The 14,610-nt window shown below is 35.2% G+C and overlaps 1 protein-coding gene across 5 annotated transcripts in view; it reads right to left on the minus strand.

Annotated features, from left to right (window-relative positions):
• DYM (dymeclin) overlaps window positions 1-14,610 on the minus strand; it is a 373,309-nt gene that overhangs the window by 224,651 nt on the left and 134,048 nt on the right. For all 5 annotated transcript variants that reach the window (XM_060029021.1, XM_060029022.1, XM_060029019.1 and 2 more), the window contains exons 10-11: window positions 13,544-13,722; window positions 11,580-11,705 (exon numbers count right to left, since the gene is read on the minus strand). In XM_060029021.1, coding sequence (XP_059885004.1) covers window positions 11,580-11,705; window positions 13,544-13,722 — 305 coding nt within the window. The remainder of the gene's footprint in view (window positions 1-11,579; window positions 11,706-13,543; window positions 13,723-14,610) is intronic.

Consider the following 14,610-nt stretch of genomic DNA (forward strand, 5'->3'; position numbering starts at 1 on the left):
GCCATAAAAAGAAACAAAATTGAGTTATTTGTAGTGAGGTGGATGGACCTAGAGTCTATCATAGAGAGTGGAGTAAGTCAGAAAGAGAAAAACAAATACCGTATGCTAACACATATATATGGAATCTAAAAAGAAAAAGAAAAAAAAAAAAGGTTCTGAAGAACCTAGGGGCAGGACAGGAATAAAGACACAGACATAGAGAATGGACTTGAGGACACGGGGAAGGGGAAGGGTAAGCTGGGACGAAGTGAGAAAATGGCATGGACATACATACACTACCAAATGTAAAATAGATAGCTAGTGGGAAGCAGCCACATAGCACAGGGAGATCAGCTTGGTGCTTTGTGACCACCTAGAGGGGTGAGACAGGGATGGGATGGTGGGGGAGAGACACTAGATGGAGGGGATATAGGGATATATGTATACGTATAGCTGACTCACCTTGTTATACAGCAGAAACTAAGACACTATTGTAAAGCAATTATACTCCAGTAAAGACGTTAAAAAAAAAAAAGTATGTTTTGATCAGTATTAACTAAAAACCACAGAGCAACACAGTAGCACCAGCCACAAGTGGGGATTTATATTCAAATTTAATAAAATTAAAAATTCAATCCCTCAGTCACACTGGTCAGATTTCAAGTGCTGCCATTATCAGACTGTGCAGTTGCAGCAGATTTCTATCAACACAGAAAGTTCAACTGAATAGCCTGGTATAGAGAACACCACTGTATCCATCATCCAGTTTTAGCAAATGTTAATATTTTTGCTTTTGAAGCACCTAAAGCCCCCCAGCTACTCCTCACTGACCCTCTAACCTCTGACAACACTCTCCTAAATTTGGTACTTCATTACCATGAATATTTTTGAATTTATTATTGTCAATACATATAGCTCTGTTTCATTCACTGTAGCTCCTCTGCAGTATTTCATTTATGTTATCAAGTGTTTGCAAGTTTTGAACACTACAAACAATCCTACAATGAAGACTGCTTCAAACGTGCTCTTGTGAATCTATGGAAAAGTTTTTCCTAGGACTCAAACCAGGAAATGGAATTGCTCAGAGGTAGAGTATTTACTTCTGCAGGTAATTTGAGGAATGTGAAAGGCCAAATTCCTCACAAAAGTGGTTCTACCAGTTTATACTATCACCACCAGTATATGAGAGTTCTCTTTTTCTGTATTCTCACCTGATATATGAGATCTCATAATTTTTGCCAATCTGATGAGTACAGAATATTTCAGTTATCTTAATTAGCACGATCCCGAAAAATCATCAGGTTGAGCATTAAAAATGCTCAAATTAAACCTTTAAAAATGCTTAGTGGGGGAAATTCCCCAGCAGTCCAGCGGTTAGGACTCCACGCTTTCACTGCCAGTCGCCTGGGGTGAGGGCCCGGGGTCAATCCCTGGTCAGTGAACTAGGATCCCACAAGCCTCACAGCACAGCCAAAACGAAACAAAAAACTTGTTTAAAAATAATATTAATAATAATAATGCTTACCAGTCATTCAGGTTTTTTATTGTTCTTCTATTACTTTGCCCATTATTCTAGCAATACTTTGCTTTTGTGACTGATTATAAGGATTCTTTATAAATTAAAAATGCTGGGACTTCCCTGGTGGCACAGTGGTTAAGAATCCGCCCGCCAATGCACTGGACTGGGTTCGAGCCCTGGTCCGGGAAGATCCCACATGCCGCGCAGCAACTAAGCCCGTGTGCTACAACTACTGAGCCTGCGCTCTAGAGCCCGCATGCCACAACTACTGAAGTCTGCGCGCCTAGAGCCTGTGCTCCGCAACAAGAGAAGCCACTGCAATGAGAAGCCCCCACTCACTGCAACTAGAGAAAGCCTGCGCACAGCAACGAAGACCCAACGCAGACAAAAATAAATAAATAAATAATAAATTTATTTTAAAAAGAAATTAAAATGTTAACCCTGTCTTCCTGTCTGCGTCTTGTTTTCACTTGCTGTAACAGTGAAAATTTTCATTTTCATGAAATTCATTCATTTTAATGTAGTCAAACTTACTAATCTTTTCATTCATGGTTTATACATTTTATGCTTAAGAAATTCCTTTCTCAAGTTCATAGTAATATTACCCTTTAATTTCTCTTTGAAGATTTTAAAATGGAGCTTTTCACATCTAGGTCTTATTAATCCAAGTGGAATTCTTCTTTGTATGTGGAGCAAGATAATCTAATTTTACTTTTTCCATTTGGATGAGCCATGTTCTCACTCTCAGCACAATTTATTTATTACTTCTGTCACAGTTCATGTTTGAGTGTGTAGTTTCTGGACTAAGTTCTTTTCCATTTATTTGTTTTCTATTCCCTTGTTAATAAAACACAATCTTAAGTACTAAAGTTTTATAACTAGTCGATCTGGTAGGGTGAGTAACTCCACAATGAACTGCTTCAAAAACTTTCTAGGCTTTTTGCTTTTCCCTTCGATTTCTGGGATCAGCTTCTCAAGTCTCACAAAAAACTGCTGAGATTCTGATCAGATGAACATAGCAATTAATTTGGAGGCAAAATTAACAACTTTATGACATTGAGTCTTCCCATCTGTGAACATGGTATCTTTCTCCATTTATTAAGCTATATTTAATATCTTTCATTTAGGTAATTTATGCCATTAAAATATTGTACTTCTTTTAGATTAATTCCTGGGTTTCACTGTAGTTTTACTGCCATTGTAAGTAGTATCCCTATATCACATTTTGAAGTCCTTTGTTATTAGTATGCAGATATAGTATTTATTTTGTATACTGATTTCTGACCCAGAAAATTTGTTCCACTTTCCTAACAGTTCTAATATTAGAGTCTTGAATTTTCTATGTAGTCAGTCATAACATCTGCAAATACTGACATTTAGATTTCCTTTCTTTTTAATTTTAAAATCATTTATAGCTTGTTCTAGTCTTAATGACCTGCTTAGAATTCTGGTACAACATTGAGAAGTGGTAATAAAGGGCATACACACTTTGTTCTGACTTTCAAGGGAAGACTTTTAAAATTCCCCAATCAAATATAATACTTAACTATAGGTTTTGGTAGATATCTTCTGTTGAGACAAGGAATTTCCTTTCTACCCTTATTTTGTTAAGGTTTTTTTAAAATCATAAATAAGTACTGACTTTTATCAAATGCTTTTCCTGCATCCGTTGAGGTGATTATATGTCTTTTTTACTCTTAAATTAATAAATTACATTAAGATATTTTCTAATATGAAACCATCCTTGCATTCCTGCAATACTTGGTATTGACAGACATACTCTTTTTCCTGTCTTGCTTTATTCCATTTTACCATATTAGATTTATAAGCTTTGTGACTACATTTGTGTCAGTATTGCTTCTCAATTCGAAATCCACTCTTCTTTGCCCTGCTTTGTGATACCAAAGCTGAACACTGTAGACATTTCTCCTTTGTTGGCTGTCTTGATGTTAAGTTTCATCAACAGAGGACATTTGGAAGGACACCTCAACATCAGAGCAAGAGGAAAGCTCTTTCTTCCCTTCTTCAATGTAGTGTTTTCCATGCAGTAGCCAACAACAGATCAGCATGGGGGACCTTGTAACGTTTACCTAAGTGACCTTCACAGTTCCACTTTGGCCCACATCCTCTGACATGTTTCTTCACTACTGGCAAACTGCATATTCCTGGGACAACCAGGTCCTCTTCCTCAGATATCTGGCCCACAGCTTTGGATGCATATGGGGAAGCTTCCTTTAAATTTCTAAATTCCTTCCTCCTCCTCTGTCAGATTAATGATAACAGTTACTTTTTGCACTTGTCTTTTCTATCCTCTTTAGAGTTGGCAGTTTCTTTCTTAAAAGACTAAATATACTAAATATTTTAGGTTTGCAGGCCATATAGTCTCTGTCACCCATGACTCGACTCTACTGTTGTCACTTGAGAGCAGCTGTGGAGACTACATTAACAAATAGTTGTGGCTGTTCTACAATAAAGTTTTATTTACAAAAAACAAGCAGCTGGCCTGCTGGCCATACTTTGCTGAATTCCTTCAATAGTCTATTGGTGCTGATGGTAATGATGACAGGTAAGAATGAATTACAATAATTCACTATCTGTCAACTGAAAATTTGATATGAATACCACAGCAATGTAGTAGATCAGTAGAATAGTGATATGCAAGAAGTGATTTTTTTTCTTATTAGAAATAGAAAGTGAAGCAGGTAGTAATTTTGCACATTACAGTATTTGGGCTTAATATGAAAATTTACCAATTTAGAACAAGTTGAACACATATATTCAACATGAAAGATACTTTCGATTGTATTAGTACATAAGAAATTTCAAATTTCTCAGCTTGTTTATTATTTTACTTTATTTTTCATGTTCAACCTGGTTTGAAGGATAGTTATTCTACTTTAATTACATATGATCAGCAATTACACTTGCATGGTACCCAAGTGCTCAAAAGCTTTATGCGCTATGGGATTTTTCTATATTTCTTAATGAAACTAGTATCTTAAGACTCATCAGCATAATCATGACACTTTGCTGTAACATATAATCTTCTGCATGTCTCTTGGTACACATGTACATACATTTCTTTGCATATATACCTAGTAGAATTGCTGGATGTTTGTTCAACATGTTCAAATTAGGTAGAAAATGACAATGAGTTTACCAAAGGAGTTGTAACAATTTAAAACCCCACCAGCAGCTCCTCATCCTACCCAATATTAGGTATCATCATCCTTTTTAATTTTAGTCATTCTGGTAGGTGTATACTGGTACCTCATTGTGGCTTTAATTTGCAATTCCCTAATTACAAATGAAGTTTTTAAAACACTTTTTAATATGTTTATTGACCATTTAGATACTGTCCTTTTTGAAGTGCTTCTTCAAGCCTGCTGTTCATTTTATTACTGTGTCTTTTTCTTACTGGTTTGTAGGCGTTCATTATATATGTTAAATATAAGCCATTTGTGAGTAATATATATATAGCAATATCTTCTTCCACTATCTGGCTTGATTTTTCATTCTCTTACTAGTATTTTTTGATAAATAAATTTTAAATTTTAATCTAGTTTGGTTTATTAATCTTTTCTTTTATTGCTAATGCTTGCAGAGGCCTGTTTGAGAATCTTTCCTTGTCCCCAAATCATGAAGATATTCTTCTCCATTATCTTCCAGAAGCTTTACTGTTTTGTTCCTTATATTAACATCTAGAATTCATCAGAAATTGGTTTTTGTGTATGGAGTGAGTAGGGGATCAGGTTCATTTTTTCCCCATATGGATAACTAACCATTTAATGAAAAGACCTTTCTCTGTGGCAACCTTTGAAACAAGCTGTGTTCACATATAGAGTTCTCATATCCAGTAGATCAAGTCCTCCTACTTTGTTCCTCTTCTACAAGGGCATTTCAGCTATTCTTGGCCCTTTTCACTTCTAAGTAAATTGTAGAATTTACACATACATTTACACTCTCACATTCAAAAGAAAAATACTTCGAAGGGGGGAATTTCATTAAATATATATATCAATATAGGGGTAAAGATATCCTTGCAATAGTAATATTTCTAATGCATTAACATAAAAGTCTACATTTATTTCAGTTTTCTTTAATCTTTCTCAATGTTTTAGGATTTTCTAAGTAGAGATCATACACATCTTTCACCACATTTATTCTAAGGTGTTTGATATCTTACTATCATGCTATTGTGAAAGGTACTGTATTGTTTGATATCTTACTGTCATGCTATTGTAAAAGGTATCTTTTAAAAAATCCATATTCTACTTATTGCTGGTATGAGAAATACAATTTTTTTAAGATTGATCTTACATCCACCAATTTTACTAAACTCACTTACTAACTCTAACATTTTATATATAGATTTCTTTGAATTTTCTATCTATACAATCATATCATCTGAAAAAAGTTTTATTTGCTTTCTAGTATTACATATTTTAGTTATTTTTCTTTCCATAATACACTGAATAGACCTCCAATCACATGTTCAATAGAGTATTGTTAGCAGATACCCTTGACTTGTTCATGATCTCAGAATGAAGACTTTTAACATTTTATCATTAGATATGATGCTTAACACAGTTGTTATTTCTTTTTTTGGTAGATACCCTTCATCAGATTAAGAATTTTCCTCCTGATTCATTTTGTTTTTTGTTTGTTTGCTTATTTGTTTTCTTTGTTTTTTTTTTGTTTTTTTTTCGGTACGTGGGCCTCTCACTGTTGTGGCCTCTCCCATTGCGGAGCACAGGCTCCAGATGCGCAGGCTCAGTGGCCATGGCTCACGGGCCCAGCCGCTCCGCGGCATGTGGGATCTTCCCAGACCAGGGCACGAACCCGTGTCCCCTGTATCGGCAGGCGGCCTCTCAACCACTGCACCACCAGGGAAGCCCCTGCTTATTTGTTTTTAAAGAATAAAGAGACTGAATTTTACACAATACTTTCTTGGTATCTATTTAGATTTATCATTTGACAGTTCTCCTTTATTCTGTTAAAATGATGAATTACATTCATCGTTTTCCAAATGTTAAGCCAACCTTTCATTCCTGAATAAATTCACCTTGATTATGACATGTTATCATTTCACATATTGTTGGTTCAGTTTGTTTATATTTTGTTTCTTCTTTCCTGTCTATTTGCATAAATGACACGTGCCTGCAATTTTCCTTAAATTTTGTTAAATTTGGTATCAAGATTTGTTGGCCTCCTAAAATGAGTTGGAAACAGTTCCCTTTTTTCTACCAACTAGAGAGCTTCTATAAGACTGGTGTTATTTCTTCCTTCAATTTTCAGAAGAATTCATAGGTAAAAAATCATCTGTGCCTACAATTTTCTATTTAGGATGATTTTACATTACAAAGCCAATTTCTTTAATATAAACAATTATTTTGATTTTCTGTTCCTTCTGTGAGCTTTGCTTAAGTTTTTTCTAGAGGGGGAGGGGATGTGTCCATTTCATGTAACATTTAAATTTTATGGTATAAAATTACTTGTATCAATAGTATCCTCTGAGGATTTTTAAATATCTGTGGAACCTTTCCTGATCTCCTCTTATGCACTTGCACTCTCAATAATAAATGTTTGTAGTTTTTTTTCTTGATCATCTTTCTAGGGATTTATCAATCTTACTAGTTTCATATATTTTGCTTGTAATAGAAAAGCAGAAAGATATAAAATCAAAGATCTAAGCTTCTACCTAAAGAATTGAAAAAAAAAAGAACAAGTAAAGCTTAAGCAAGCAGAAGAAAGGAAATAAAGCGCAGACATTAATGACATTTTTAAAAATTGAGAAAATTCAATGGAATCAAAAGTTGGTCCTTTGAAAAGATTTTAACGGAGGGAAGGAAGAAAGGGAGAATGGGAGGGAGGGAGAAGGAGAGGGAAAAAAGAAAGGAGAAGAGAAGAGGAGAGAGAAGAGAAGAGAAGAGAAGAAAAACCTCTAGCCAGATAGATGAAGAATAAGAGAGAAAAGACACAGATTCCAATACCAAGATTGAGAGAGGTTAACATCTCTATGGCCATTACAGATATTAAAAGGTAGTAAGTTTAAAAAAAAGGTAATAAGAATGTATTATGAACAACTAATGACAATGAATGCAATACCTTAGAAGTGTACAAATACCTTGAAATACACAAAGTACCAAAGCTCAAAACTTAACCAAATTGTATATGAAAATATATATAAAAGGATACTACATCACGCCCAAGCGCAGTTTATCCCATGAATGCAAGGTTGATTTAATATTCAAAAATTAATCAGTATATAATTCACTATATTTACAGACTGGAAAAAAATCCACGTGATTCAGAATATATAAAGAAGCCTTACAAGTCAATACTAAGACAAAAATCCAATTTTTAAAAAAGGAGGTATGGGGGGCTTCCCTGGTGGCGCAGTGGTTGAGACTCTGTCTGCCAATGCAGGGGACACGGGTTCAAGCCCTGGTCTGGGAGGATCCCACATGCCGCAGAGCGGCTGGGCCCGTGAGCCACAATTACTGAGCCTGCACGTCTGGAGCCTGTGCTCCGCAGCAAGAGAGGCCGCGATAGTGAGAGGCCTGCGCACCGTGATGAAGAGTGGCCCCCGCTTGCTACAGCTGGAGAAAGCCCTCGCACAGAAACGAAGACCCAACACAGCCATAAACAGATAAATAAATAAATTTAAAAAAAAAAAAGGAGGTATGGCTAAACAAGGCAACGTGAGGGACATCCCTGTGGTGATGGAATTGCTCTGAATCATGACTATTTCAAAGTCCATGTCTTGGTTGTGGTACTATACTACTGTTTTGCAATTATAGCTGTCACTGAGTGAAAACAGGTAAAAGGTACATGGGATCTCTCTGAATTTTTCTTACAACTACAATTTAAAAATAAGAAGTATAATTTAAAACAATGGGGAAAAACTTGGAAAATACTTCACAAAAGCAAATATATAAGCACATGAAAAGTACATGAAAAATGCTCAGTAACAATGGGTATTAAGAAATGATAATTCTAACCAGAATAAGATACCAGAATATATTTCACAGACAGCTAGGTCCACAGTGGATGATTCCATGTAGAGAACTTTGCAAAAACACTTGACTTACTCATTTTTACTATTACACATAAAAAGGAAAAGGATAAAAGTAAACAGATCAACAAGAAAGTTAGACTCTAGAGAAAAAGAACAATTTGTTTAAACACCTGAATATCATCTAGAATATCCTGAAATCCTTATGGAATGGACTTGAATGTTGACTGAATCTAATGCCTTCCCTATCTTACCATCCCTGTTTTGGCAGTCAGTAAAATTTAATTTTAATGCAAAATCCTGTGCTCACTTAAAATTGTTTTAATTACCAAATGTAATGAAGATACAAAAAAGTACACAAAATAATATAATAAAAAGTATATCCACTGTTAAATTATGTCAAATCTTAATATTTTGGTCAGATATGGTTCAAAGTTTTGTGTGGTTACTTCTTTTACTTTTGTTTTTGCTGCTGTTGAAGTGAAAAGAATATTACAGAGCTAGGGGAAGCCCCACTGTGCACCCTTCCCCATTTTCATTCCCCTTTCTTGCTCTGATATAGCCAGTACCCTGACTGTTTTACTTTGCATGTTCCACACATTTTCAATATTATAAACAGTGCTTTAGATGACCACTAAAAAGCATGTCCTCTCTGCAAATGTGCAAGAGTCTTCCTAGATAACCTTGGAGTGAAATGCTGACTTGTGGGGTATACACAGCTTCAATTTTACCTGTATCCCTTAAAACTAAACACACACCTGTCTTATGACCCAGCAATTCTACTCCTAGGTATATGCCCAAAAGGATGAGTGCACATGTCCATCAAAATACATGTTCAAAAATGTGCACAGCTGCTTTAGCAAAAATAGCCCCAAAGTGGGGAAAAAAAGCCCAATATCCACCAAGAAGGGCATGAATATATATACTGTGGCATATTCATACAATGGAATAGTACACAGCAATAATAAAGAACAAACTAATGATACAGTAACATGGGTGAATTTCAGCAACACTATCTTCAGTGAAAGAAGCCAAAATAAAAGAGAACACCCTAATTTCATTTCCTAATGCCCAGTAATAGTAAAAGCATTTTTCGTGTACTTTGCATGTGCTTACATATCTTCTTTTGAAAAGTATTTTTCCAAATTTCTCCCCAATGTTTCAAATTATACTTTTTTATTTTGAAATAATTGTAGTTTTAAGAAAAATGCAGAGATATCCCATGTATCCTTTACCCATTTTCCCCCAGTGACAACTATAATTCAAGGAGAAGCAAAAACTAATCTATTAGGAGGGAATTCAGAATGTAGTTTGGTGTGGGATATTGACCAGAATAGGGCAAAAGGGAGTCTTCTACTATGCTAGAAATGTTCAATAACTTGATCTGGGTGGTAATAATACAGGTATATATATATATATATACACATAGAAACTCATAAGTTGTACCTTTAAAATTTGTGTACTTTCTGTTTTATACTTCAATTTTAAAATGTTTTTTAAAAATCATCTGGTTTTTCAACTTCTTATCAAAAGAAAGATAAATGCTAGTTTAAAAAAAAACTAAGTCAGTGCAAATATTTTCTCTCATGGTACTTTACTAAATAAAAGAATCAAAAAAATGTGTATGTTTTATCCTCTTTCTACAGTGTCAAGATCCCTTAAACCTTAGTTGAAATGATGGTCACGCTACGTAAGAGGCAAAAATAGTTTCAACAGGAACAGTAGAGAAGAGTAAAGATGACATGAAAGCTCTACTGAAGAAGGTGTCTGTACCCAAAGAAGAGTGAGACCCCTATAGCCCCATTCTCCCAATCGACTCCCACACTAGACTGGAAGAATCCCGTCTCAGAAATTGATCAATTACCCCAAAAGAAAAGGCCTACAGTGAGTAGGACACCCAGAGAAATAGAATATGTAGAGCTCATTACGCTGAAGAAGTCTTGCCCACACACAGAACTTGCAATCAACATTTTAGTGCATGCTCCTCGATAGAAACAGATAAGCAAGAATCACCACACATTTCAGGAAAGCCTCCAACGAGGACTAAGACAGGAGCCAAAGATGAAAATGAAACGGAGAAAATATGCAGTATGTTTTAATAGCTTTAGAGGGGGTTCTCGGTTCTGCTAAAGTTGGGAGTTGCATTAGTGACTGGTAAATGAATATAAAACAGGGAAATGATGTGCTACAGAAAAATTAAAACATGTACAAGAAAGGAAATACAATTATCATACACTCCATCTGAGGGTAGAATAATAGTTAACAAAATCATGATAATGTAAAAGCTGAGTTAACCAAAAACGATAATAAGATGGAAGAAGGAAAAAGTCTCTGTGCTGGAAAGGGGTCTAGGAACCCAGAGGGAACACTCAAGATGTGCAGGAGGGAGAGCAGTTAATCTCTAAATCTGAAAAATCAAGAAATAACAATATAAGCATGTTATTTAGAAACATGGAAAGAGCTCACAGCATTTGTCTTTGGAGAGTGGTAATCAGGTATGGGGTAGACATGGGGTCTGCTAGTTTGCATTAAAACCTAGTACTTCTGTGTAAGTTTTAAAACTATGTACATGTATTCCTTTGACACAAAGAAAATACCAAAGAGGAAGATAAAATCAGTTTGGGAATGGAACTCACAAACAGGACTAAAATGTAAAGAGTTAAATTATACTACACTATTTTACATTGTTTTACAAAACAATTTTCAGTCCTCTTCTTCTTCCCTATTCTTTCACTCATTCTATATAAAAGGAGCAAACCTGTTTGATAATTTCTGCCACAACTAAAAAGTGGAAATGGAGAGGAAAAATGATCTCACTGCAGCAAAAACATTCCTATCAATTACTAAAGAAACTATTTTGACAGAGTTTTTAATAGTAGCTAATGGTCATTCAAAAAAAAAAGCATCACTTCATAAATCTAAAGAAAGGCACACCATTTCTAAGTCAGGGACTTGCAGAAATATCTACCAGAAGGAAAAGAAGGAAGTAGGGTACTAAGGGTAGTAAATTTTACGGAGTGACATATCTGTTCTGTAACTCGGATTGAAGTGAAGGTAACTTACCACTTCATGAATGGATCTATTGAAGCCATCATCTTCTGTAAGGATCAACAATACTATAAGGGCCATATAGACATGGTGTGAATTTCTTTCTTCCACATGATACAGAATCTCGAGAATTGGTAAAACCTAGTGAATAAAAATTTTAATTTACTATTACCATTACTTTATTATAAAACCAATGTTTTAAACCTCTATACTTTTATCATGTACCCTTTGCTTTAATTTCATAAACCAGCCTGTGACTGAAAGTACTTTCCATTTGTATAACTAAAGGACCACCAGAGAAAAGCATCCTCTTCTGCAAAGGTCTGCCGCCATGTAAAGGTTGGGTTTACAGAGACCATTTAGGCTCATGGTCAACACGTGACACTCAATAGAGGCGATTCGGCCTCCAGCCTAGCAGGAACTTACACAATAAGGTATTCTTACAAACAATGCAATATATCAAGCATTACCTTCTTAACAGCAAAGATTGTAGGATAAAGGAACTGTTAACAACAAAATCAGATCAGCATAGTGAATTTCCTACCAGTAACATATTTTCTAATCACAGACTCAACAAATTATAGAAGAAAAAGGAAAGGGAAGGACATCAGTTAAAACATTATAAAAGTAATCTATGCAAGATATTAAAAACAAAAACTAATATACAAGCCCCACCTCACCCCATCCCAGCCCCCCAAAAAATCCCCAAACAAAACCTTTTAACTTTTCACTGGTGTTGCCATCATATACAGACAACTGTTCCCCTGCATGATCTTTTGTACCAACATCCTTACCATGGAACTTTCTAGAGCTGATGATGTCATGGGCTTTCTGCTTATTCCCATCATTTTCCTCAGGCTACATCATGTTCAGAATTGTCTCTGCTTATATTCACTCACCCATTAGTAAATAAGCCTTTTCTTTACAAGTTTTTACTCACATGAGCAGTACACTGTCACACCCAATTTTGCTATTTAAGCCAATGTTTTCCACATATAGCTGGTGCGCAGATGGGTTCGTTCATCACATTTTTTTGTCCTTAGTGTCACTCTGACATAGAATATGCTCTTCAAATAAATTCTAATATTCCATGTTTACTCATTATTTTCATGTTTAATGCTGAAAAAAAGTGGCCACCAAATCCCTGGTGAATCCTGCTATCACTCTATAAAACTTGGTGCAGAGGGGACATTCCTGTTGCCACCAGCAAGCTGCCAGCTATTTCAGAGATGTTCACAATTTTATTAATGCATGAACAGTCCAACATTATCTATAATTATGTATTTCAAACATGACATCAACACCTTAGTGAGGCAGCTTACTTTTCATAGAAACATTTTTGTTTACACGTTAGTTATAATGGAAATCAATAATTGCCCATAGGAGTTGGAACCAATTTCACTCACATAGTAAAGGGTAATGTACATTTATATGATATCTGGCAACGGTACCTTAAAATAACTATAACACTCCAGGAACTGAGTTCAGACAGCCTTAGTGTCAAAGCCTGTTGAAGGGATAGGACACTTGGGAAACTGAGTTGAAAAATCACCCTTCCTTTTAGCCATACTCATCAGGAATATGCGACAACTGTGACCAGCTACTTGAATTTAGTGAGCAGGCACTTAGTAGTGGAAAGGAACCAAAAGGGTATAAAAATCTTCTTGACAATGGCAGCCAGTGCTTCTTGGAGGACTTCATCCAGGCTGAATCATGGGCAGTGGGTGGCTGTTAAGGACCTGAAGGACAGGGAAGTTTGCTGTGCTGTGTGCTCTCTTGCTCTGCACTGTGACGCCATCTCTACATACACTGTCTCCTACACTGTAAAACTCATACCTCTGCCTTTGCCTGGTGGCATCTCCCTATCAACCTCTTGACTATCACCTTTGCAACCAGGCAAATATACATATCCTCTTGGGAAAAGAAATTACTCTTCAAAATATTATAAAATATAAAACCATGTTTAATATGATACTTACAAGATTTTCCATATCTGTGCGAGCCAACATGTATGTTCTAATATTACTATTCTGATGGAGCAATGTATACAAAAGGAGAGTTGCTTGATCAGATGTCTGCTGTTCACATAGGGCCATATACAAACTGTTAAAGTTAATCTGGAAAGCATGTGGAATTGACGAGGGGAAAGGACTGCTATCTGGAATATGGAAAACACAAAATTTTTTAAAATATTACATCTATTTTCTAGACTGTGCCTGATATTAAATAATAAAAGTACTGTTAATGTATACAATTCAGTTCCCATTAATTTTGTGTAAGTCGCTACATTTCAGGCTCAAAATTTCAATTTGTATTCTAAATTCTACCTAAAAAACAACTACACTAAAACATGACTACAGTTGATAACACAGTACTGTACATTTGAAATCTGCTAAGAGAGTAGAACTGAAATGTTCTCACCAAAAACAAAAGAAACAAAAACAAACAAAAAAACAACCACACACACACAAAACACAAAAACCCAACCCAACCTAAACTCAGACAATTTATTTCTCTGTACTATCTAAACCACAGTTTTCCAATGATTATAAATATATGAGCAAATACCATGTAACAGAGTGACTTTTTTTTTAAAGCCAAGTATAAAAAAACACTAAGTCACGCAGTTTGACTCCACTACTATTTTTGCATTAACATGGCTGAATTAAATTGTCAATAAAAATATGAGCTTAAATAAATACAGCTCTGGGGGTAGGCAAAAACAAACAACCAACCTTTAATATATACAATTTAACCACAACATTGAAATGTTTTGTTACCAAAACTAAAGGGCCATCAGTCCTAAATAAAAATATCTAGAGACAAACAGAAAATTCTCTTGTAAGATAAGAGTTTAAAAGAAAAAAAAACTGCCTTGAAGCTAAGTTAATTTTTTTCAAATGAATTATCATGGCTGAAGTATCCATCAATGTCATCAATCCATTTATGAAGAAAATAGCTAGGATAACATATAATTTAGATAATTTTAAAATGATATCAAAATCAGTATGTTCAATATTAGCTTCTATAATAGAACATATCAAAC

The sequence above is a fragment of the Delphinus delphis genome, chromosome 13, assembly GCF_949987515.2.
Source record: "Delphinus delphis chromosome 13, mDelDel1.2, whole genome shotgun sequence".
NCBI lineage: Eukaryota > Metazoa > Chordata > Mammalia > Artiodactyla > Delphinidae > Delphinus > Delphinus delphis.